A 24,221-nucleotide genomic window follows, 5' to 3' on the forward strand; every position below is an offset into this window, starting at 1 on the left:
CAACTGACACTGCAGAAATACAAAAGATCATGAGAGATTACTATAAGCAACTCTATGCCAATAAAATGGACAACCTGTAAGAAATGGACAAATTCTTAGAAATGCACAACCTGCCAAGACTGAATCAGGAAGAAATAGAAAATATGAACAGACCAATCACAAGCACTGAAATTGAAACTGTGATAAAAAATCTTCCAACAAACAAAAGCCCAGGACCAGATGGCTTCACAGATGAATTCTATCAAGTATTTAGAGAAGAGCTAACACCTATCCTTCTCAAACTCTTCCAAAATATAGCAGAGGGAGGAACACTCCCAAACTCATTGTACGAGGCCACCATCACCTTGATACCAAAACCAGACAAGGATGTCACAAAGAAAGAAAACTACAGGCCAATATCACTGATGAACATAGATGCAAAAATCCTCAACAAAATACTAGCAAACAGAATCCAACAGCACATTAAAAGGATCATACACCATGATCAAGTGGGGTTTATTCCAGGAATGCAAGGATTCTTCAATATACGCAAATCAATCGACGTGATACACCATATTAACAAATTGAAGGAGAAAAACCATATGATCATCTCAATAGATGCAGAGAAACCTCGACAAAATTCAACACCCATTTATGATAAAAACCCTGCAGAAAGTAGGCATAGAGGGAACTTTCCTCAACATAATAAAGGCCATATATGACAAACCCACAGCCAGCATCGTCCTCAATGGTGAAAAACTGAAACCATTTCCACTAAGATCAGGAACAAGACAAGGTTGCCCACTCTCACCACTCTTATTCAACATAGTTTTGGAAGTTTTAGCCACAGCAATCAGAGAAGAAAAGGAAATAAAAGGAATCCAAATCGGAAAAGAAGAAGTAAAGCTGTCACTGTTTGCAGATGACATGATACTAAACATAGAGAATCCTAAAGATGATACCAGAAAACTACTAGAGCTAATCAATGAATTTGGTAAAGTTGCAGGATACAAAATTAATGCACAGAAATCTCTGGCATTCCTATATACTAATGATGAAAAATCTGAAAGTGAAATCAAGGAAACACTCTCATTTACCTTTGCAACAAAAAGAATAAAATATCTAGGAATAAACCTACCTAAGGAGACAAAAGACCTGTATGCAGAAAATTATAAGACACTGATGAAAGAAATTAAAGATGATACAAATAGATGGAGAGATGTACCATGTTCTTGGATTGGAAGAATCAACATTGTGAAAATGACTCTACTACCCAAAGCAATCTACAGATTCAATGCAATCCCTATCAAACTACCACTGGCATTTTTCACATAACTAGAACAAAAAATTTCACAATTTGTATGGAAACACAAAAGACCCCGAATAGCCAAAGCAATCTTGAGAACGAAAAATGGGGCTTGAGGAATCAGGCTCCCTAACTTCAGACTATACTACAAAGCTACAGTAATCAAGACAGTATGGTACTGGCACAAAAACAGAAAGATAGATCAATGGAACAGGATAGAAAGCCCAGAGATAAACCCATGGACATATGGTCACCTTACCTTTGATAAAGGAGGCAGGAATGTACAGTGGAGAAAGGACAGTCTCTTCAATAAGTGGTGCTGGGAAAACTGTACAGGGACATGTAAAAGTATGAGATTAGATCACTCCCTAACACCATACACAAAAATAAGCTCAAAATGGATTAAAGACCTAAATGTAAGGCCAGACACTATGAAACTCTTAGAGGAAAACATAGGCAGAGCACTCTATGACATAAATCACAGCAAGATCCTTTTTGACCCACCTCCTAGAGAAATGGAAATAAAGACAAAAATAAACACATGGGACCTAATGAAACTTAAAAGCTTTTGCACAGCAAAGGAAACCATAAACAAGACCAAAAGACAACCCTCAGAATGGGAGAAAATATTTGCAAATGAAGCAACTGACAAAGGATTAATCTCCAAAATTTATAAGCAGCTCATGCAGCTCAATAACAAAAAAACAAACAACCCAATCCAAAAATGGGCAGAAGACCTACATAGACATTTCTCCACAGAAGATATACAGACTGCCAACAAACACATGAAAGGATGCTCAACATCTTTACTCATTAGAGAAATGCAAATCAAAACTACAATGAGATATCATCTCACACCAGTCAGAATGGCCATCATCAAAAAATCTAGAAACAACAAATGCTGGAGAGGGTGTGGAAAAAAGGGAACCCTCTTGCACTGCTGGTTGGAATGTGAATTGGTACAGCCACTATGGGGAATGGTATGGAGGTTCCTTAAAAAACTAAAAATAGAACTACCATATGACCCAGCAATCCCACTACTGGGCATATACCCTGAGAAAACCATAATTCAAAAAGAGACATGTACCAAAATGTTCATAGCAGCCCTATTTACAATAGCCCGGAGATGGAAACAACCTAAGCATCCATCATCGGATGAATGGGTAAAGAAGATGTGGCACATATATACAATGGAATATTACTCAGCCATAAAAAGAAATGAAATTGAGCTATTTGTAATGAGGTGGATGGACCTAGAGTCTGTCATACAGAGTGAAGTAAGTCAGAAAGAGAAAGACAAATACTGTATGCTGACACATATATATGGAATTTAAGAAAAAAAAATGTCATGAAGAACATAGTGGTAAGACAGAAATAAAGACACAGACCTACTTGAGAATGGACTTGAGGATATGGGGAGGGGGAAGGGTAAGCTGTGACAAAGCGAAAGAGAGGCATGGACATATATACACTACCAAACGTAAGGTAGATAGATAGTGGGAAGCAGCCGCAGAGCACAGGGAGATCAGCTGGGTGCTTTGTGACTGCCTGGAGGGGTGGGATGGGGAGGGTGGGAGGAAGGGAGATGCATGAGGGAAGGGATGTGGGAACAGATGTATATGTATGACTGATTCACTTTGTTATAAAGCAGAAACTAATAAAAAAATAAATTTAAAAAAAATAAAAAAAATAAAAAAATAAAAATACCAGTGCCTTGGTTGCATGTCATACCAACTAAATTAGAAGTTAAGAATCATGTATCAATCTTTTTTAAAGATCACCAGATGATTTCCATGTACATAGAATTCATAGGCCTATGGATAGACTTTATTTTTAAATAATTTTTTTGTACCTCATTCTGGCAAGATAAATGCTATCGGAAAATGAGTAGAAAAACAAAGATGAAACTTGAGCACCAGTAACTAAGTAAATGTAAATTAAAACCTTGAGGGGCTTCCCTGGTGGCGCAGTGGTTGTGAGTCCGCCTGCTGATGCAGAGGACACGGGTTCGTGCCCCGGTCTGGGAAGATCCCACATGCCGTGGAGCGGCTGGGCCCGTGAGCCATGGCCGCTGAGCCTGCGCGTCCGGAGCCTGTGCTCCGCAATGGGAGAGGCCACAACGGTGAGAGGCCTGCCTACCGCAAAAAAAAAAAAAAAAAAAAAAAAAAACCTTGAGTGATAAGCTATTTTAACAAATGAAGCCGTTTTTATAAAGAATAAAAATATTGGTACAAAGAGAACATCCCTTTTATCTTGACAAAGGATCAAGAATCAGAATGGCTTTGGACCTTTCAACAGCAATACTAGAAAATAGAAGCTAATGAAGAAATGTCTTTAAAATTCAGAAGAAAAAACAATTTCCAGCCTAAAATGTCGTACCAAATCTAGGTGTTAATTAAGTGTGAGGGCATAAAAAAGAACTTTTGTAAACAAGCAAGTTCTGAAAAGCTTCACATCCTTATGCACCATTTCTCAAAAAATTACTGAAGGACATGTTCCACTAAAATGAAGAAATGGGCCAAGAAAGAAGAAGGAATGGGGACCATGAAAAGAGGTCCCACAAAGGAGAAGGATGAGCATCTCCAGTAGGAGGACTATGGGAAAGCATAAGATGATGGCTATGCTCCAGGACAACAAATCTAGAATGGAGTAAGCCTGATGGAAGAGAAAGTTAATAGAGTATCTGATGAGTCTGATTCGGCAACAGTTTAGACATTTCAGAACTTGTGCATAAGTTAATGATACCTATGGAGGAAACTGTGAAATATATAAAACAATCATCGACCTCAGGAACATGTTCTGCAGGAAAGAGTGATCATAGTATATTATATGGTTAGTTGGAGGTAACATTTACCTTGTCATAATAAAGTAGAAAGTGAATAGTGATCTAACAACAGTGACAGTGTAGCTGTATTTGGGTAATGGGAGGACAGAAAAAAGGTGTAAGGTAGCAGGGGTGGGAATAAGTTGTCAAAGAAAGCGAAATCCTTACCTTCTGCTGTGGCCGTCAGAACATATGTCTAAAATGAAAACATCTAAAGGAGTAAAATAAACTTATTTTTCAGAGAAATCGAGGTAAACACCCAAAGAGGTTTTTTTTTTTTTTTTTTTTTTTTTTTTTTTTTGTGGTACGAGGGCCTCTCACTGTTGCAGCCTCTCCCGTTGCGGAGCACAGGCTCCGGACGCGCAGGCTCAGCGGCCATGGCTCACGGGCCCAGCCGCTCCACAGCATGTGGGATCTTCGCGGACCGGGGCACAAACCCGTGTCCCCTGCATCCTTAGGCGGACTCTCAACCACTGCGCCACCAGGGAAGCCCACAGGGAAGCCCCTGAAGAGTTGTTTAAGTGAGTTGAAGTGATCATCTCTAGGGAGGGATTAAGTGGGGGTATAGGGGAAGGGGCTGCTGTCTTTCTTTGTAGCAAACCTTGTAAAATTAAGTGACTCAATTATGTTCATGTAAAAACAAACAAAATAAATTAGGCTTAGATATCATCTTTTGCGTGTGATTTTATCTGACTAGCTTAGGCAGAGATTAACTGAGTTATTTTAACCCCTACCACACAATATTTCAGTGTTTTTTACTTGTATAGCTATCAAGTCTAATGACAAAGCTTTGTAGCCAGATAATGAAATGCTTTGAATTCTTTTTTTTTTTCTAACTACAAATTAGAGGCATGGAGCTACTTGAAAATATTTTAGATCAGTATCTAAACAGCCTTTCTGTTTTAATCTCTTTTTCAGGCTCTCCAGTTAATGTCACATGCAACATATTCATAAACAGCTTTGGTTCGATCGCCGAGACAACCATGGTAAGTAGGCATGTTGACTTCGTAATGAATTTCACACTGGGGTAATTTGTAATCATGTTCATGGCAATTTTTCTGCTGGTATTATGTAATTGAAAGCCAAAATTCATATAGTGAGATTTTAAAAGATAAACTTAATAGTATAATTAAATTACAATCAACTGCAGGCAATGTTTCATTTAGAGATGGTAAGTGAAAACAAGATTGATTTTTCTCATTTCAGTAACTAAATATTAGATCTCAAATTAAAACTAAAACTTTACCTTATGAATTATTTATTTATTGTCAATGTTCTTTAATAAGCAGACATAAACATAGGAGTAAATAATGCCACATTTAATTATTTTGTATACTTATAAATGTGTTTATAATGTTATTTTAAGTATTCTGATTACCTTTCTAAATGAATATATTTGATCAAATATCATAAATATTTTGCAAATTGTGGTATATGCTTTAATTTAACTAAACTCACTGAACTGAGACTTCATCACTGTGTAATTGAGAACATTTTACATAATCAAGTTATTAAAGCTAAAATATTATCATTTCCAAACCAAATGTATTCTGTTTCAAATTTTATAACTTTCTCTAAAGAACATGTTGTATATTTTCTTTGCCTTATAGTTTTCATTGTACATTTTAGCTAAAATAAAATAGACACATGAACCACTGAATATCTGTAAGATTGTCTAGCTGGAACTTTTAATTAATTAATTTTATTTTTTATTATTTTTAGGAACATTTTTAAAAAACTTGAAACTATGTATTGTGGTTCTTAAATTACCTAGAATTATACTCCATTCCTAAATTTAGCAAGTATAATGTGCATTAATTTTCAAAGTTGATTTTACCTAAAATAGGATATGAAAAGCTTAAAGATTTATGAGCTTCTAAAGCCATTATTAAGTAAGAAAATTATTCTTATTTTACATATATCAGAATGACTTGATAACGAATTTTCTAAGGAAAAATCCAATATGTAAATTATTATGTGGGAGGCTGTGTAGATTTGTGTGTGTGTGTGTGTGTGTGTGTGTGTAGAGGATCTTTCTCAACAGGAAGAGACTTTATTCAGGCACCACTTTTTTTAAATGCTCTTTTCCCCATGTATGCAATATTTAGTCATTTAGCAGCATCTCTGTGGTTCTATTCAAACTCAATATACTATAATTACAATAAAAGCCTCAGTGGAGAAGAACTGAACTCATTTTGGGGGCATTATATAGAATTATCTTCACTGCAGTATATAAATTAACACTAATGTGTGTACCTGTGTGTAAACACAGAGAAAATGACATGACTTGCTAGCGTAAGCACAGTGTGGCTCTGGTGCAATTTTGACCCTGAAGTCACTATAATCCTGTTTCAGAAGTTGACATATTCTGGATTCTGGTTGAATATCTGGTCCTGATTCTTGTTTTTTTAGGATGCTCATATGACTTTTATTTATTTATTCTGGTCCTGATTTATCCCCTGTATTTATACAGACCCAATTCAAATCATATTTATAGAAAAAGGAATCTCTACTGGATTTTTTTCTACCTAGACCTCCCAAATTATATTTCTAGCCCTGACAATTTCATTTTAATTGCTACTATACAACACTGTATCATCCTGAAAACCTGGACATATGCTTATACTTTCTCTTTTGCAAGATCACTTCCGTGAAACAGTTTCAACAGCAATAGTTGGAAAGGTTTCTAGCCTGACTTGTCTTTGTGGAGTAGAGGAAGGGATTTGGAAAAAAGAGAAGACATGGTCGGATTTCCTCATTAAAACCTCAAAGATTGTCATGTTCCTGAAGGTTGCTGCTTTTTATGACATAGTTCATCAGACTACCACTAAGTGCTTATAACACACACTCCATAGGATGACGACTACACCTGCTAAATTTCTTACCTTTAATAATTTTAGACAGACTTCCTTTGCAGAATAATATTATGCCAAAAGCTTGCAGAATATTTCAAATACACCCTCCCAGGGACCTCACTCAGTTTTATTTCCCTTCTCCAGCATAGAAATCCTTTCCATTCCTTCATCTTCCATCATAATGTATCCTTTTGAAATCATTTTTAGCATCTATCACTTGCTTCTTCAGAGTCACAAGCAGCATCAATGAACATTAATCAAACACCCCAGAGGTAAAGTATTATAAAATTAACTAAGTCCACCTTGATATCTTTCTTTTTAACCTTCCAAACTCATAAACATGTGACATTATTTCTGTTCACATAATCAGATCCAATATTTGTAAAAAATTTTACTGGTATCAGATAGGATAGCTGCAATATGGTGTCCATCTACATAGGCATAGAGAAAATTAGATTATTATTTTTTTAATCTTAAGAATCAAAATATTTTGCTACCACTTGATTACTCTGATGTATTTTATTCATAGTTTCCACCATCACAGCTCTGCAACTAAACTTTACCCCATTGTTTTACTTGCCATAGTATTAAGTTAATTTATTTTTACAAAATCTTTCATTTATTTTTCTAACATTCACATTTTTTTACGAATATACTTAATTTTGTTCTTACAATACAAATAACTGAATTCAACTGAAGCAATGTATTAAATTGAGAGGATGGAATTTCAAATTACTTGCAATCATTAATGGATATCTTTGCATCTGAGAATTCATATCTAAAATAAAAGTGAATAATTCTCCCAATCTTTATGTCTTTGCTGAACAGAGATCTTAACCATGCTCAGTGTCTTCGTTGACCAACTATATTATGCTCCCTCTACTGGTCTAGTTTCTAACCTATTGTATCTCTCCCCATTTTAAAATAAGCTTTAGTCCCATTTGAGGTAATTATTTGATTCTTGAGAAAGTAACTCCAGTAGATATTCTACTTCAGTCATTTTTTGAAAATTAAGTTAATTTGAATCTTTAACATATTTTGCATCTTCTTCTTGCACTAACTTTGTTTTTCTTAATATTTATGTGCATTTTTTCCCCAGTAGCTTAAGCTTAAATTTCTTTTTAGCTGTTAAACTCATCCTTTCCCAGTGTTTGTCTAATTAACTTAATGTAGTGCCAACCATTCTCACTTGAGTACAATTTTATTATTCTTGACATATAGTCATCAAGAATTTTCTAAGTATGTTGTGGAAATGCTAAACTTCCCTATTTCCCTCACGTTTGAATCATACATCATTATATATAATGGGGTTCTCTAAGGATTTGTTCAGCCTCCATTACCCTAAGTTCACATTCTTCTTCAGCAGATAATGATTCAACAACTGTTGGAAACCACAGTTCTTAAAAAGATTAAATTAAAAATAAAAACTGGTTTACCATCATCAGTCACTCTTCCATTTTGCAACGTGGCCTTGGTGAGAGAGGTGCATCTATCCTGTCTTTTAAAATGGTGGTGACAAAAGGAACATAATTTTTTTTATTGTTACAATGAGGTGAAGCTTAATATCTCCACATTAAGTGACTCTCAGTAATCGTACTCCTGCGACCCTGTGGTGTGTTGTGGATAAGGATTATATTCTGGGGTGACAGCATTTGTAAATTGGACTTTTTAAAGTCATATATACCTAAGTAGCAGTTAGGGTGTGTATATAGAGCAGTATTTCAAAGTGGATATATTGTTGTAACGTCCTATCTTCAGCAAACAGATGGCTCTCCATCTTGTTACACATATGCTGGAGAGAGAATTGCTCTGCTGTGTGCCTTAAGTCAATATTTACTCAATGAACCATGACTTTTCATCAGAGCCCACAGAATAAATTATTTTTACAAAATAAAAACAGTAAAGGTAGGGAGAGATCTTCAAGATGGCAGGGGAGTAAGACATGGAGATCACCTTCCTCCCCACAAATACATCAGAAATACATCTACACGTGGAACAACTCCTACAGAACACCTACTGAACGCTGGCAGAAGACCTCAGACTTCCCAAAAGGCAAGAAACTCCCCACGTACCTGGGTAGGGCAAAAGGAAAAAGAATAAACAGACAAAAGAATAGAAACAGGACCTGCATCTCTGGGAGAGAGCTGTGAAGGAGGAAAAGTTTCTACACACTAGGAGCCCCTTCACTGGTGGAGACGGGGTGGGGGGCGGTAATGGGAGGGAAGCTTCGGAGCCACGGAAGAGAGCGCAGCAACTGGGGTGCGGAGGGCAAAGCAGAGAGATTCCTGCACGGAGGATCGGTGCCGACCGGCACTAACCAGCCCGAGAGGGTTGTCTCCTCACCCACAAGGGTGGGTGGGGGCTGGGAGCTGAAGCTTGGGCTTCGGAGGTCAGATCCCAGGGAGAGGACTGGAGTTGGCTACGTGAACACAGCCTTAAGGGGGCTAGTGCACCACGGCTAGCCGGGAGGGAGTCCGGGAAAGAGTCTGGACCTGCCTAAGAGGCAAGAGGCCATTGTTTCGGGGTGAGTGAGGAGAGGGGATTCAGAGCACCGCCTAAACGAGCTCCAGAGACGGGTGCGAGCCACGGCTAACAGCGTGGACTCCAGAGACGGGCATGAGACGCTAAGGCTGCTGCTGCCACCACCAAGAAGCCTGTGTGCGAGCACAGGTCACTCTCCACACCTCCCCTCCCGGAGCCTGTGCAGCCCGCCACTGCCAGGGTCCCGTGATCCAGGGACAACTTCCCCGGGAGAACGCACAGCGCGCCTCCGGCTGGTGCAACGTCACGCCGGCCTCTGCCGCCGCAGACTCGCCCCGCATTCCATGCTCCTCCCTGCCCCCGGGCTGAGTGAGCCAGAGCCCCCGAATCAGCGGCTCCTTTAACCCCATCCTGTCTGGGTGGGGGGGAACAGATGCCCTCAGGCAACCTACACGCAGAGGCGGGGCCAAACCCAAAGCTGAACCCTAGGAGCTGTGCGAACAAAGAAGAGAAAGGGAAATCTCTCCCAGCAGCCTCAGGGGCAGCGGATTAAAGCTCCACAATCAACTTGATGTACCCTGCATCTGTGGAATACATGAATAGACAATGAATCATCCCAATATTGAGGCAGTGAACTTTGGAAGCAACTGTAGACTTGGGGTTTGCTTTCTGCATCTAATTTGTTTTTGGTTTTATGTTTATCTCAGTTTCGTATTTACAGTTTATTATCATTGGTAGATTTGTTTATTGATTTGGTTGCTCTCTTCCTTTTTAAAAAAAAAATATATATTTTTCCTTTTTTTCTGAATGGCATGGGTATGCTTCTTTGTGTGATTTTGTTTGTATAGCTTTGCTTTTACCATTTGTCCTAGGGTTCTGTCTGTCCTTTTTTGGGTTTTTTTTTTTTTTTAGTATAGTTTTTATCACTGGTTATCATTGGTGGATTTGTTTTTTGGTTTGTTGCTTTCTTTCTTTTCTTCTGTCTTTTTTATTACTTTTTAGTTTTTAAATTTTTTTTAAATTTTTTATTTTAATAACTTTCTTTTCCCTTTTCCTTCTTTCTTCCTTTCTTCCTTTCTTTTTTTCTCCCTTTTCTTCTGAGCCATGTGGCAGACAGTGTCTTGGTGCTCTGGCCGGGTGTCAGGCCCGTGCCTCTGAGGTGGGAGACCCGAGTTCAGGACATTGGTCCACCAGAGACCTCTCAGCTCCATGTAATACCAAACGGCGAAAGATCTCCCAGAGATCTCCATCTCAACGCCAAGATCCAGCTCCACTCAATGACCAACAAGCTACAGTGCTGGACACCCCATGCCAAACAACTAGCAAGACAGGAACACAGCACCATCCATTAGCAGAGAGGCTGCCTAAAATCATAATAAGGCCACAGACACCCCAAAACACACCACCAGACGTGCACCTGCCCACCAGAAAGACAAGACCCAGCCTCATCCACAGAACACAGGCACTAGTCCCCTCCACCAGGAAGCCTACACAACCCACTGAACCAACCTTAGCCAGTGGGGGCAGACACCAAAAACAACGGGAACTACGAACCTGCAGCCTGCAAAAAGGAGACCCCAAACACAGTAAGTTATGCAAAATGAGAAGACAGAGAAACACACAGCAGATGAAGGAGCAAGGCAAAAACCCACCAGACCTAACAAATGAAGAGGAAATAGGCAGTCTACCTAAAAAAGAATTCAGAGTAATGATAGCAAAGGTGATCCCAAATCTTGGAAATAGAACGGAGAAAATACAAGAAACGATTAACAAGGACCTAGAAGAACTAAAGAGCAAACAAACAATGATGAACAACACAATAAATGAAATTAAAAATTCTCTAGAAGGAATCAGTAGCAGAATAACTGAGGCAGAAAAACGGATAAGTGACCTGGAAGATAAAATAGTGGAAATAACTACTGCAGATCAGAATAAAGAAAAAAGAATGAAAAGAATTGAGGACACTCTCAGAGACCTCTGGGACAACATTAAATGTACCAACATTGGAATTATAGGGGTCCCAGGAGCAGAAGACAAAAAGAAAGGGACTGAGAAAGTATTTGAAGAGATTATAGTTGTAAACTTCCCTAATATGGGAAAGGAAATAGTCAATCAAGTCCCACTTGGGTTTTAATTGCTTCTTATCATGTACTTCCTTGATTAATAGTGAGGTTATGCATTTTTCTTGAATGATTTTTAGCCATTCTGGTGTCCTTTTTGTGAAATGCCTCTGTGTTGCTTCCCCATTTATATTTGTTTGCTTTTATTATACACACACAAAATAACCCTCCCACACACACACACATACATGTATTATTCTGAAGGTGAATACTTTGTCGTTGCATGCATTATTTATACATTCCAAGACACCATAAACACATTGAAAAGAGCAGAATGGGTATTTTAAAATACCCATTCTGCTCTTTTCAATGTGTTTATGGTGTCTTGGAATGTATAAATAATTTAAATTTTCATTTACAAAATCTAAACTTGTTTTACTTACTGGTTTGTGCTTCTTTGTCTTAGCAAATCCTTCTTTCACCCAAATTCATAAAGACATTTTCTTATATTTTCTTCTAAAAATTTTTTTGCTTTTCCTCTCTAGGTTTTAGTTAACCTGGAATTTTGTGTAGTTCTATATGTTTGTATGATGTGCAGGATGCATTAATTTTTATTTGTTTCACACCTGAATAATTATTTTCAATAATTTGTAACTATACCTCTGACATATATATTCCTAAATTGAATGAGTCTATTTCAAAGTTCTCAGTTCTGTGCCAGTGATCAATTTGTCTATGCCTGTACCAATGACACATTTTTTAATATAGGTTTAAATTGGACTTGATATTTAATACTTCCCAAACAGACACTTTATTTTCTTTCAAAGTATTCTTAACTATTCTTCGAAGTTTGCTTCTTCATATAAATTTTAGAATCTTGTCAATTCCACAAAATAAACTTGAATATGCAGTGTTGAAAGAATTATCATCTTAAAATATTGAGTCTTCCCGTCCATGAATACAATATATCTCGCCCTTTACTTAAGTATTATTTAATATCTTTCAACAAAGGCATATAACTTTTCAAAAATTTCTTATGTATCTGTTAAATTTGACAATTTCCACCTTATTTTTTAAATATATTTAAAAAATTACAACATTTTAGTAATATTTTCTAACTCTTCATTGATGACATATAAGAACATGATTGTTTTCACATTGCCCTAATATACATACTCTCACTTCAGGCCTAATACTTTATATATAGCTCCTTCCTGCAATCGTATTGTCTAGGAATATTAGCATGTTAATTCCTTCCTTTCAGTCTTTATAAGCTTTATATCTTTTTCTTGTCTTGCTGTTTTAGCAAAAACAGTGCTGAGTGAAATTTATTTTGTTCCTGACTTTAAAGGAAATACTTCTAAAATAAACATGGTATTTGCTTGAGTTTGGTGTAGATATCCTTTATCAGATTTTAAAGTTCCCACTCACCACACTGTCTGCAGAACATGGAAATCATTAAATACAAAACCAACCAGAAACAGGTATTAAGTCTTCTAATCTATGAACATATTGTAATGTTTTGTCTTCCACAGGTCCTTTCACCTACATTTTTCAGAAGTTGTCATATATTTTGTTAAATTTATTTCTAAGTATTGATGTATGGTTATGACTGTTATATTTTTAAATTTTTAAAATAATTTTTATTCTACAATAGTTTTAGATCCACAAAAAGCTTGCAAAGTTAGTACAGAGTGTTCCCTTATAACCTCCTGCCCAGTTTCCCCTATTATTAACATCTCATATTAGTATGATGCGTTTGCCACAACTAATGAACAAATATTTGATACAGTATTATGAATTAAAGTCTCTACATTTTTAGGATTTCCTTAGTAATTACTAATGTCTTTTTTCTGTCTCAGAATCTATCTAGGCTCATACATTGTATTTATTTGTCATGCCTCCCTTACACTTTCCTTGTTTGTGTTGCCTTAACAATTTGAGTACTGATCAGATATTTTGTAGAATGTCTCTCAGTTGAAGATTTTTATTTGACTAGACTGGGATCATGAGATTTTTGAAGGAGGACCAGAGAGGTAAAGTGCCATTCTCATCACTTCATATTAAAGTCACGCATTATCAGTTAGGGTAGTGTGTTAAGCTTGATCACATGGTCAAGGTAAGTGTTTGTCAGATTACTCCATTGTAAATTGACCCCTTTTTTTCATCTTCTTCATGCTATATTCTTCGGAAAGAAGTCACTGTGACTATTCCCACACTTAAGGGTAGGGGAGAGTTATGCTCCACCTCCTTTATGGGGTCATATCTATGCATTATTTGGGATTCTTTGATAAAGGACATTTATTTATTCCTTTCAATTTATTTATTTGTTCAATAATTTATTTATATCAGTATGTATTTTGGGTTGTAATTCAGTGCTACGCTATATATTTTGTTGTACAAATTGTTCTAGTTTTGGCCATTGGGTTGGCTCATCTTGTTGGCTCCTGTGTCCCTTTGATATATCTGCATCATTTTGGTTTTTGTGTGCTTCCTTGGATTCTGCCAGTATAGGATATTCCAGGCTCATCTTGTATATTTCCTGCCCTAGGATCAGCAATTTCTCCAAGGACCCTCAGTTCCTTTTATTAGAGAATGGTACTAGAAACCCAGATCTTGGTACTAGGTGTGCTCACTGATGCTGAAGTGTCATTGCTTCTAGGCCCTTTCAGCAGACAGAGCTCGGAAATGTGTGTGTGTGTGTGTATGTGTGTGTAAATGTTATAATTAAAAACTTTTTCCAATTGTTTCTATGAATCTTTAGACAGACAATATATTTTGGAATATTGTCATATATTCTAAGAACTTGGTAACAAGTAGCTCTAGTAGTTTGCCAGTTTCATTGCATTTTCTATGAATATGTTCATGCAAACTGTTAAGACGGTTGTACATCTTCCTTTCCAATCTTTATGTTTTATATCTCTCTTCCTTTCCCTGTCCTTCTCCTTTTCCTCCTTGTCCTCTCTTCATTTCCCCTCCTATCTTACTGCACTAGTTCACAACGCCTGTACAATGCTGAAACAAATGGATGGAGAATGGCCACCTTTGTCTTTTTTTCTGATATTGGTTAAGAAGCATGCAATATTTCACAGTTAAGAAGAGTAATACCTTTAGGTTTCTCCTAAATGATCTTTATCAGATTGAGGAAGTTTTCTTCCATTAATTGGATGCTGAGGGTTTTTTTTTGTTGTTGTTGTTGTTTAATTTTTACTGGAGTATAGTTGCCTTACAATGTTGTGTTAGCTATTTTTTAATCATGAAGAGGCATTGAATTTTACTCAGTACTATCTCAGCATTCATTGAAATGATTGACTTCTCTCCTTCATTCTGTTCATGTTATGGACCATATACAAATAAATTAAATATGGGTTGGTTTTCAAATAGTAAATCATCTTGCATTCCTTGGATAAACCGCATTTGATCACAATTGATTATCTTTTTATATATTGCTGGATTTAATTTTTTAATATTTGGTTTGCCATGTCCACTCTGAATACTGAACTATAATTTTCTTTTTCTACAATGTTAAGAGCAGAGTGTGGTAAAAATATTATGATAGTTCAAAAAATTAGGAAGTGTTCCTTCTTCCTCTACTCTCTAAAATAGTTTGTGTAAAACCAGTGTTATTTCTTCCATAAGTATTTGGTAAAACTCACCAATTATGCTTTCTGGGTCAGTCATTTTACTTGTTGAAAAGTCTCAAATCATAGATCTCATTCTTTGAACAAATATAGGACTATTCAGTTTTTCTATTGTGTACATTTTGCAAACGTTTTGTTTGCAAAACAAAGGAATTTGTCCATTTCCTTAAAATTTTCAAATTATTGACATAAACATTTACAATACCTCATCCTTTCATCTGAGGGATATTTGTAATGACTGCGTTTTCATTCCTCTTGTTGGTAATTTAATTTTAGCTCCTTTTTTTTCTTCATTAGCTTACATATGGATTTTTATTCTGCAAGGGATTTTCACTGCTTTCTGAATCTATGATTAATATTAATCTTCTTCTAAGAATAATACTTCTCAACTTTTATTTCTCCATTTGTTCTTTCTGTGAACCCTACTACACTGGATATTCTATATCTCATTCCCTCCATCAGAGTTTCTAGCTTTTATATTTCTCCTCTGCATATACCCTGTCTTTAAGAATTGTCATTAATAAGTAAATTATAGGGAATTCATATGAGTCTCAAACAACTTACATAAAGGCAATTCATTCACACATTATGATGATGATTTTTTTATGCTACTTTATTTGTCTCTGTGAGGAAGGCATTTAACTCCTTGTACTGCTCTATCGAATAGACTTCATTGACATCCTATTATTTTAACCAAATTTACTTTTACGTTCTATTTATCTTTTCCTTTTTAATATTTTGTTTAACTCTATGGGCATTTATTTAAAATTTTTTGATAATAGGCTCCATGGAGCAGCAGTCCACTCTGATAAATTCATCATTATATCATTAATAACTAGGATAATCTTAGCACAAAGTAGCTCTTAAATATGTATTGTTGAATATACACATACACACACACATATATGTATGTATATTCTTTGTTGGCCTATATATATATAGGCTAACCAAAAGTATTGTTTCTGAAAAGAGAACTTTGCTATTGTGTACTTGACACACGTGGATAATCTTATTTTTACTGCTTTGCAGCATGATCTGTTTTTGCCATCTGAGTCTTTGTCACCACCTTAAATTGGTGCTACAGTTGCTAAAACAGGAGCTAAGTAACTATTGTACACAAGTTAATGTGGGCTCATATTGTGCAAATGAACTTGTCTTTTTAATTCAAATCTTCCCGTGGGATTTTAAAATCTGTCCTCAAAAAGTGTTTTTTTCAGCTGTATTGATGGAGAGATAAATTCATTACGAATGCTAAAATTTTGTGTGGGTAGTTCTCTATGATAAGAAATTAGAGCTATTATATAGTGCTTATGGTAACTGAAGAATAATGTTTAAAACTCAGAAATATTAAGATGCACTTATTTCAGGTATCAGTTAGGTTTCACAGTAATGTTTCCTTCATGACATTTGGGAAGAAATGTGTGTAAGTTGAAGTCCATTTTTTCTGTCCTTTTTTAACCTTTTCCTCACATGAGACATGGGTCCTTTGTATCTATTGCCAAACAATTCACTTCTTGTAAAAGAACTGACTTTATGAGTGCCATAATGGTATTCAGCGACTAGCTCTGTCTAATTCATATTTCTAAATTTAATAACGTTAATATAACATATGATTAGATAGATGCTATTTCACTGACTTTCAGAATAACCCCAAAGCATCTTGCTATCTTTTCCACATTATATCTGTTAACATCTTATCCTCTCTGTCTTATTTTTCTTACTTTGAGTCATAGGCAAAGCCTCACCAAATATAACGGCAACATTGGTCTGAAAGATTTTTAATTTCAAGCATGAGTAACCAGTGACTGGCAGCATGAATGTGTTCTGCACTCTCATTTATAAGCATGAATCAGAAACAGGGCATATTTATGGAAGAGGTTGCAGAAAGATAGGTATGCGTGAAGGTTACACATCCTGGTGACCCCGTCAGAAACAGAAATAAATCTCTGCCTGGTGTAGTCATCCTCAACGCCATCCTTATAATCACTGTGTCTCAAAAAGAGACAGTCTGCAGATCTTGTTCACCCAGATAAATTTTCTTATAAAGGGTATAACAAAGAGTACAATTGTCTAGTTGTGCTACAGTGTTGTTAAAACAAACACAACGTTTGAAAGCACATTTCCAATTCTATGGGGGGAAAGTGCCAGAAAGAAACTGATGACAAGAAAACAGAAAGAAAACTCTATGCGGGGGCGGGGGAGGGGTAGTTGTCGCTCACATATTTTGCAACTTCTCTCCTTTATTTGAATATATATCTTTGTAGAGTTGTCTTTTACTCTGGCTGAGTAGATTGAAAAATTGTATTTTGTTTAGGCATGTGAAATATTTGAGGTGGGGAAAAAATGAAGAAGATTCTAGGGGTAAATGTAGTATCAAAGATGTATACACTTGGGCTTCCCTGGTGGTGTAATGGTTGAGAGTTCGCCTGCCGATGCAGGGGACACGGGTTCGTGCCCCGGCCTGGGAGGATTCCACATGCCACGGAGCGGCTGGGCCCGTGAGCCATGGCCGCTGAGCCTGCCTGTCCGGAGCCTGTGCTCCGCAACGGGAGAGGCCACAGCAGTGAGAGGCAAAAAAAAAAAAAAAAAAGATGTATACATTTAATTTAACTCTGGTCTCTCTACCTTATTGTAAAACTAATTTGTAATGGAAAGTGACTATTATTTGCATGGGGTCCTCTCTAGAGGAAAACATTTTTTAGAATTCACTGTTACCAGATCAATTAAGCACTTTTGTTGGCCTAGGTACCTAACAAGACGTAGAAATGATCTGAGAGTCCATAAACGGTTCAGAGCAATGGTGTTCCTCTTCAGAGCCTTTATCATCATGAACCTTTTTCTAAGAGAATTTGATTTTCTGAAAGAATACACTCCAAAATGTCATCTCAACCTCTAAATACAAAATGGGCAGCGAGATGGGGAATTGTGTTCTCTAAGATGATTGGCATAGTCGTAATTTGTTACTTAGTCATGGATTTCGCATGTAAATTAATGTTAAGTACTTGGCAATCAATTTAAATTGCAAATAGCTCTTCAGCTGTGATGCTAAATCTCCGACAGATGAGTGAGTTAAGGTTAACACTGACATTCTCTAGACCAGTTAGACGACACATTTCTGTTGCTGGAATGAAACTAACAGCCTAATTTAAAAAAACAACAAGCCAACTAACTATGCTTCAGGTGGGCTTCAAACAGTCCAGATTGACAGGGACCTGGGGCCATGCCGCAAGTGTCCTATCAGATACACCAGATCAGGCAACAGAGTCAGGTAGCTCATGTTGCTGGGCAGTCAGTTAGAAAATGGAAAATTCCCACTCAACAATGATGTGTATAGATCCCCCAAATGAGTTTAGTACTTCAAGATTTGGTTTTTAAAATACAAGGGCAATCGTTTGCTCTCAATCTCGTCAAGGAGGCTTGGTAATGGACTATTTGTCCTACGGGAGAAGAAGCACAGATTGATTAGCACGTATGTATTACTATAATCTGCACCAACTTTTAGAAAACCTCCTTAGTAGTTTCTTGGAACATTGCCAACACTCCAGAGACTAGCTAAAGCATAAAACAAATAATCCTGCCACAAAGGTGTATTAAGAAGTTTAATTCACATAAATGAACTTATAACATATATCAACATTAAGAAGATAAAGTGCAAATATTCACAATCTGTCCTGGGCCGCCATCATCTGCAAAACCCATTTAATTTTTCTGTAGATGATAATGAAGTCTTGTTTTTCATCTTAGGGTAGGGAAGACATGTGGGAGTGCTTGCTTCTTCCTTAAATCTCCCAGCCCAACTGGGACTCTTCTTTTCTTGGAATTAGTGAAGAATTCCCCCTACTTTATCCTACTGAGCTCTTATCTCCCTGTCTCTCCACTGGACTTGCCTCCATTCTCTCTTTTTTTTTATTATTATTATTAGTTTCTGCTTTATAACAAAGTGAATCAGTCATACATATACATCTGTTCCCACATCCCTTCCCTCTTGCGTCTCCCTCCCTCCCACCCTCCCTATTCCACCCCTCCAGGCGGTCACAAAGCACCTAGCTGATCTCCCTGTGCTATGCGGCTGCTTCCCACTAGCTATCTACCTTAAGTTTGGTAGTGTATATATGTCCATGCCTCTCTTTCGCTTTGTCACAGCTTACCCTTCCCCCTCCCCATATCCTCAAGTCTATTCTCAAGTAGGTCTGTGTCTTTATTCCTGTTTTACCCCTAGGTTCTTCATGACATTTTTTTTTCTTAAATTCCATATATATGTGTTAGCATACGGTATTTGTCTTTCTCTTTCTGACTTACTTCACTCTGTATGACAGACTCTAGGTCTATCCACCTCATTACAAATAGCTCAGTTTCGTTTCTTTTTATGGCTGAGTAATATTCCATTGTATATATGTGCCACATCTTCTTTATCCATTCATCCGATGATGGACACTTAGGTTGTTTCCATCTCCGGGCTACTGTGAATAGAGCTGCAATGAACATTTTGGTACATGTCTCTTTTTGAATCTCCAAAATTTATAAGCAGCTCATGCAGCTCAATAGCAAAAAAACAAACAACCCAATCCAAAAATGGGCAGAAGACTTAAATAGGCATTTCTCCAAAGAAGATATACAGACTGCCAACAAACACATGAAAGAATGCTCAACATCATTAATCATTAGAGAAATGCAAATCAAAACTACAATGAGATATCATCTCACACCAGTCAGAATGGCCATCATCAAGAAATCTAGAAACAATAAATGCTGGAGAGGGAACACTCTTGCACTGCTGGTGGGAATGTGAATTGGTACAGCCACTATGGAGAACAGTATGGAGGTTCCTTAAAAAACTATAAATAGAACTACCATATGACCCAGCAATCCCACTACTAGGCATATACCCTGAGAAAGCCTCCATTCTCTTTAACGGTGTTGGGAAGTGGTGTTGTTTCACTTCCAGACTTCCAGGAAGTTGGGCACATGACTCTCCCCCAGAGGTAATAAGAGAGCAGCTAGATCCCTCTCCAAGCTGATGAGATGAAATTTAACCCCTTTCCTTGGTGGAAGTTATTTTGTCTGCTTTAGGTTGTTCTTTCACTGGGTTTCTCTTTCCTAGAGCCATTTCTTATCTGCATCTGGTCTTCCCATGGTTTCTGCTCATCCCATCTTTCAATAATCATTGGCCATTCTAACATAACCTGTATTATATGCTTGTTATATACACATCCCAAGAAGCAGCTACTAAAAAGGCTAAAAATTCAGATTCTGAATGTATTTTACTCTTTATCATATTTTAACGAGCTATAAATATAATTACTGTTACTCACCCATGCACTATAATTAAATGTGATTAATCAAAACTTGACAGCAGACAAAAAGAAATGAATATGCTCTGTATCACTTTTTCTCTTTATTTTTTTCAAAGGCAGTGTTTCTCAACCTTTTTTCCCCACTATGCCTCCTTAAGGAGACTTTTTAGACATCTTTTCCCCTAATTGTCCTCCCCAGGAAATTTTAATAATTCAGATATACTGTATATCTGTTTATATACTTTGTGTATATATCTGGATTATACATAAAAAGATTAAGTTTTTTTCACCCACTAAACCAATTTTTGTTCCCTTGGGAGCAATATTGTCTTTGTTGAGAATGTGTTCTCTAAAGTATGTATTCACGGGGGTGCCCATGAGTGCACTGCCCAAGGCTAATATTTATCTCCTAGTTGCTTGGTGGATATGGAACAGCAGAAGAAAATGGGGCAGAAACACCGGGGATTCTGAGGAGGAATGGATACATTTTTATGCCGCTATCTGTTTACAAAACTGTTAATACATATGGACTGGAGGCCAAACTATAGTCTCCCTTTTATTAATGTATGAATTTCTTCTTCTTTCAAGGTTATTTTTCAAACATGATATGTGTGCTTGCACACACACACCCCTTTACAGATTGTAAATACGTTCAGATTTGTTTCAAATTTACTTTCTATGACTGACACAAGGGCCCAATTTATTTCCTTTTCTGCTTCTGTGATGATTTTGTGTTTTGACTTCACTTATATAAACATCGCTGCATCATATCTTTCACTATTTTATAAAATTGTTCTCAAAATATTTTCCATGGAGTGCATCCCTCATGCCTGCTCCAGTGGCGACAGATCTTTGTGAAACACACATGGTACATATGACATATAACGTTACTATCATGGCTTAGCTAGAGGAAGTTTCTAGAAAAGCGTGATTTACTCAAAAATAAATTGATCGATCGATAGATAGATAGATAAGCTTCTCTTTTTCCTTGTTAAGTTGCTATAAGAGTAATTTTTACTAGGAAGACACTGTACCTTAGTAGATCTCTGAGGAGAAAGTTCTTTTTTTTATTGATTTTTTATTGGAGTCTAGTTGATTTACAATGTTGTGTTAGTTTCTGCTATTCAGCAAAGTGAATCAGTTATACATACCATACATCCACTCTTTTTTCGATTCTTTTCCCATATAGACCATTACAGAGTATTGAGTAGAGTTCCCTGTGCTTATACAGCAGGTTCTTATTAGTTATCTGTTTTACATATAGTCGTGTGTCAATCCCAGTCTCTCACTTTATCCCTCCCCCACCTGCCCCCCAAGTAACCATAAATTTGTTTTTTACATCTGTGACTCTATTTCTCTTTTGTAAATAGATATGGTACATATATACAATGGAATATTACTCAGCCATAAAAAAAGAATGAAATAATGCCATTTGCAGCAACATGGATGGACCTAGGGATTGACATACTGAGGGAAGTAAGTCAGGCAGAGAAAGACAAATATCATATGATATCACTTACACGTGGAATCTAAGAAAATGGTACAAATGAAGTTATTTATAAAACAGAAATAGAGTCACAGAGGGGAAAGTGCTTCATGAGTCACTTTTAAGAATGGCCTGAAAACTTCCTTAAGAACTTGAAGATCAACCCACTTATTAGTAAAGCCTCAGCAGAGAGATGCCCAGGGCCCAGTCATGGGCCCCTGTCCTCCTCTCCCTTCCATCCCCATTAACCAGAATGGGGCTTAGGGTTCATCTTGTCAACAGCTTGATGCTGGTCCCAGATGCCATGTTTCACATTCCACATATTTTCATTCACAGCGCTTGGAGTAAACTGTTACTCTCAGCCTCGCCTCTGACCCTCCTCCCACGTCTTGTCTCCCTCCTTAACGTGCCCACGGTTCCCTCTACAAGCCCTGTTTCCCGATTAACAGCTTTCTTCTTCCTACTCCTACCTGCTCCTCTGCTGCTGCCTCCCCACCACACACAAACACACCCTTGCCCATGAAGAGTAGCTGCATTTTCTTGATGTTACCGAAGGAGGGCTTTCTCCATTACTTCCGTCACCTGTGAAGAGCAGGTCACTCAGCCTCCATCACTCACGAAGCCCAGGTCAGGGAGTATCTCAGTGTCCTCCTTACTTCTTTATTCCACTTCCCGACCCTTCCTCTTCAATTCGGCTTTGAACCTACTATCTTCCACCATCCACACTCCTTCCCTGAGTAGGCTTGTCACACACCGGGGCTGTGGTCACTCTACTTATGCATTTAAGACTTTGGCAGCTGGTCCTCCGTCTCCAGGTCGGCCTTAGTTCTAAGTAGGTGGAGCATCCAACCTCTCCATGCCCCTGAGCTCACCTTCAATAAACATCTTTTTTACTTAACTTCCATCATCCATCGCTATGGATGACCAGCACTTGGTCAAAACATGAAATTTCCTCCAAAGTTGGAACAAATTCAAAAATATCAAGCTTTGATGTTAATTTCAGATCTCTTTGTCTCCTGTCTTTTGGCACCGAATTGCATAAAAACAAAACACACTCTAGTTATTTTATGTGGAAATGGATACAGTGCAAAGATAAAGAGAGTTATAAAAGTGTTGGAAGTGTTAGTAGGTTGATTACCGCTCAAAATTTGCATTCTCATGGTTACTTAATGAATAGGGCAAAACATCATACTCAAATGTGGTATATGCTGTTGCTATAATTCAAAAAGGCCCAGTCAGTATTGTTTCTCTTTCTTAGGGGGAAGGAAAAAGCTTGTCCTTCATTTTTAAAGAGTTATCCAGTCATGCTCCAATCCCTCTATGCCCTAAAACATTGCTGAAGTCTCCTGGGGCTTATCTCCTATGCTCTGGCTCTTCTAAAGGCACCTGCTATCTTCTACTTACCTACTCTAACAGCATGATATCTTCAATATAGCCAAACAGTGGGATGTCTTGTGAAACTGGGTGATCAATGTTCTCATAGACAATTATGGCACTAGGCTGCAGAATTGGATCCATTTCTTCTTTGCAAAGTAGCAGAGATATCTATACCAGATGAAAGCTAATGATCCTGATGTTCTCTGCTTTAGGATATAGAAAACTGTATTTAATGCATCAGTCATAAACCAGGTGCTGGTGACAGTACTATTGGTTTGCTGCAATAAAGGGATTACACATGAAACAACAGCTGTAATTGAAGAATAGCTGAATGAAGTTAAAATAGTCCATCATCATTTTTCAAGATTCAAGTGTCTGCTGCATAGGCCAAAAGGAAAGTTGTATGGAGATGTGAAGGGAATCACTACCCCACCATCATGGCAAGTCTTTGAAGGAGTCACTCATTTCATTGGCTCTCCCAGGAATTCAACACTACTCTTCATTTGCTGTATTGAGAAGAAAAGGGCTTCAGAGAATTCCATGTGAGTCTTCTCATCTTAATAATTCTTACTTCACAGGTCAAAGAGATTATGTGAGGATTCTGCAGTTGGTGGGGTTTTATATATATAAACTCTCCAGCCATTCATTTAGGAAATGGGAACATAAAACAGAATGGATTCACAGAATCATTGAAACCAAAGTGAGATAAGTTCTCGTCAAAATTTAATTACTATCTAACTCTCCCATAACCTTCCACTCTGACCAGTTGACAATAGTAGTATTTCGTATGTCCAGGAACTGGGATTAACTAAGATCTGTGGTCCAACGTTTTCAGAAGGATTGATCTTTGTACTTCCTGTTTCTCAGCATGCAGTCATAATACATTGCTTCTGAGTCCTGTAGGAAGAAACACAGCAT

At 37.3% G+C, this 24,221-nt stretch overlaps 1 protein-coding gene across 2 annotated transcripts in view; it reads left to right on the forward strand.

Moving 5' to 3' along the window:
* The window catches only part of GLRA3 (glycine receptor alpha 3), a gene marked incomplete at both ends in the record, with an annotated part of 167,588 nt that overhangs the window by 51,546 nt on the left and 91,821 nt on the right, over positions 1-24,221 (forward strand). For both annotated transcript variants that reach the window (XM_079707061.1, XM_079707060.1), the window contains one exon: positions 5,028-5,095. In XM_079707061.1, coding sequence (XP_079563187.1) covers positions 5,028-5,095 — 68 coding nt within the window. The remainder of the gene's footprint in view (positions 1-5,027; positions 5,096-24,221) is intronic.

This window comes from Hyperoodon ampullatus (assembly GCF_949752795.1).
Source record: "Hyperoodon ampullatus genome assembly, chromosome: 6".
Lineage (NCBI taxonomy): Eukaryota > Metazoa > Chordata > Mammalia > Artiodactyla > Ziphiidae > Hyperoodon > Hyperoodon ampullatus.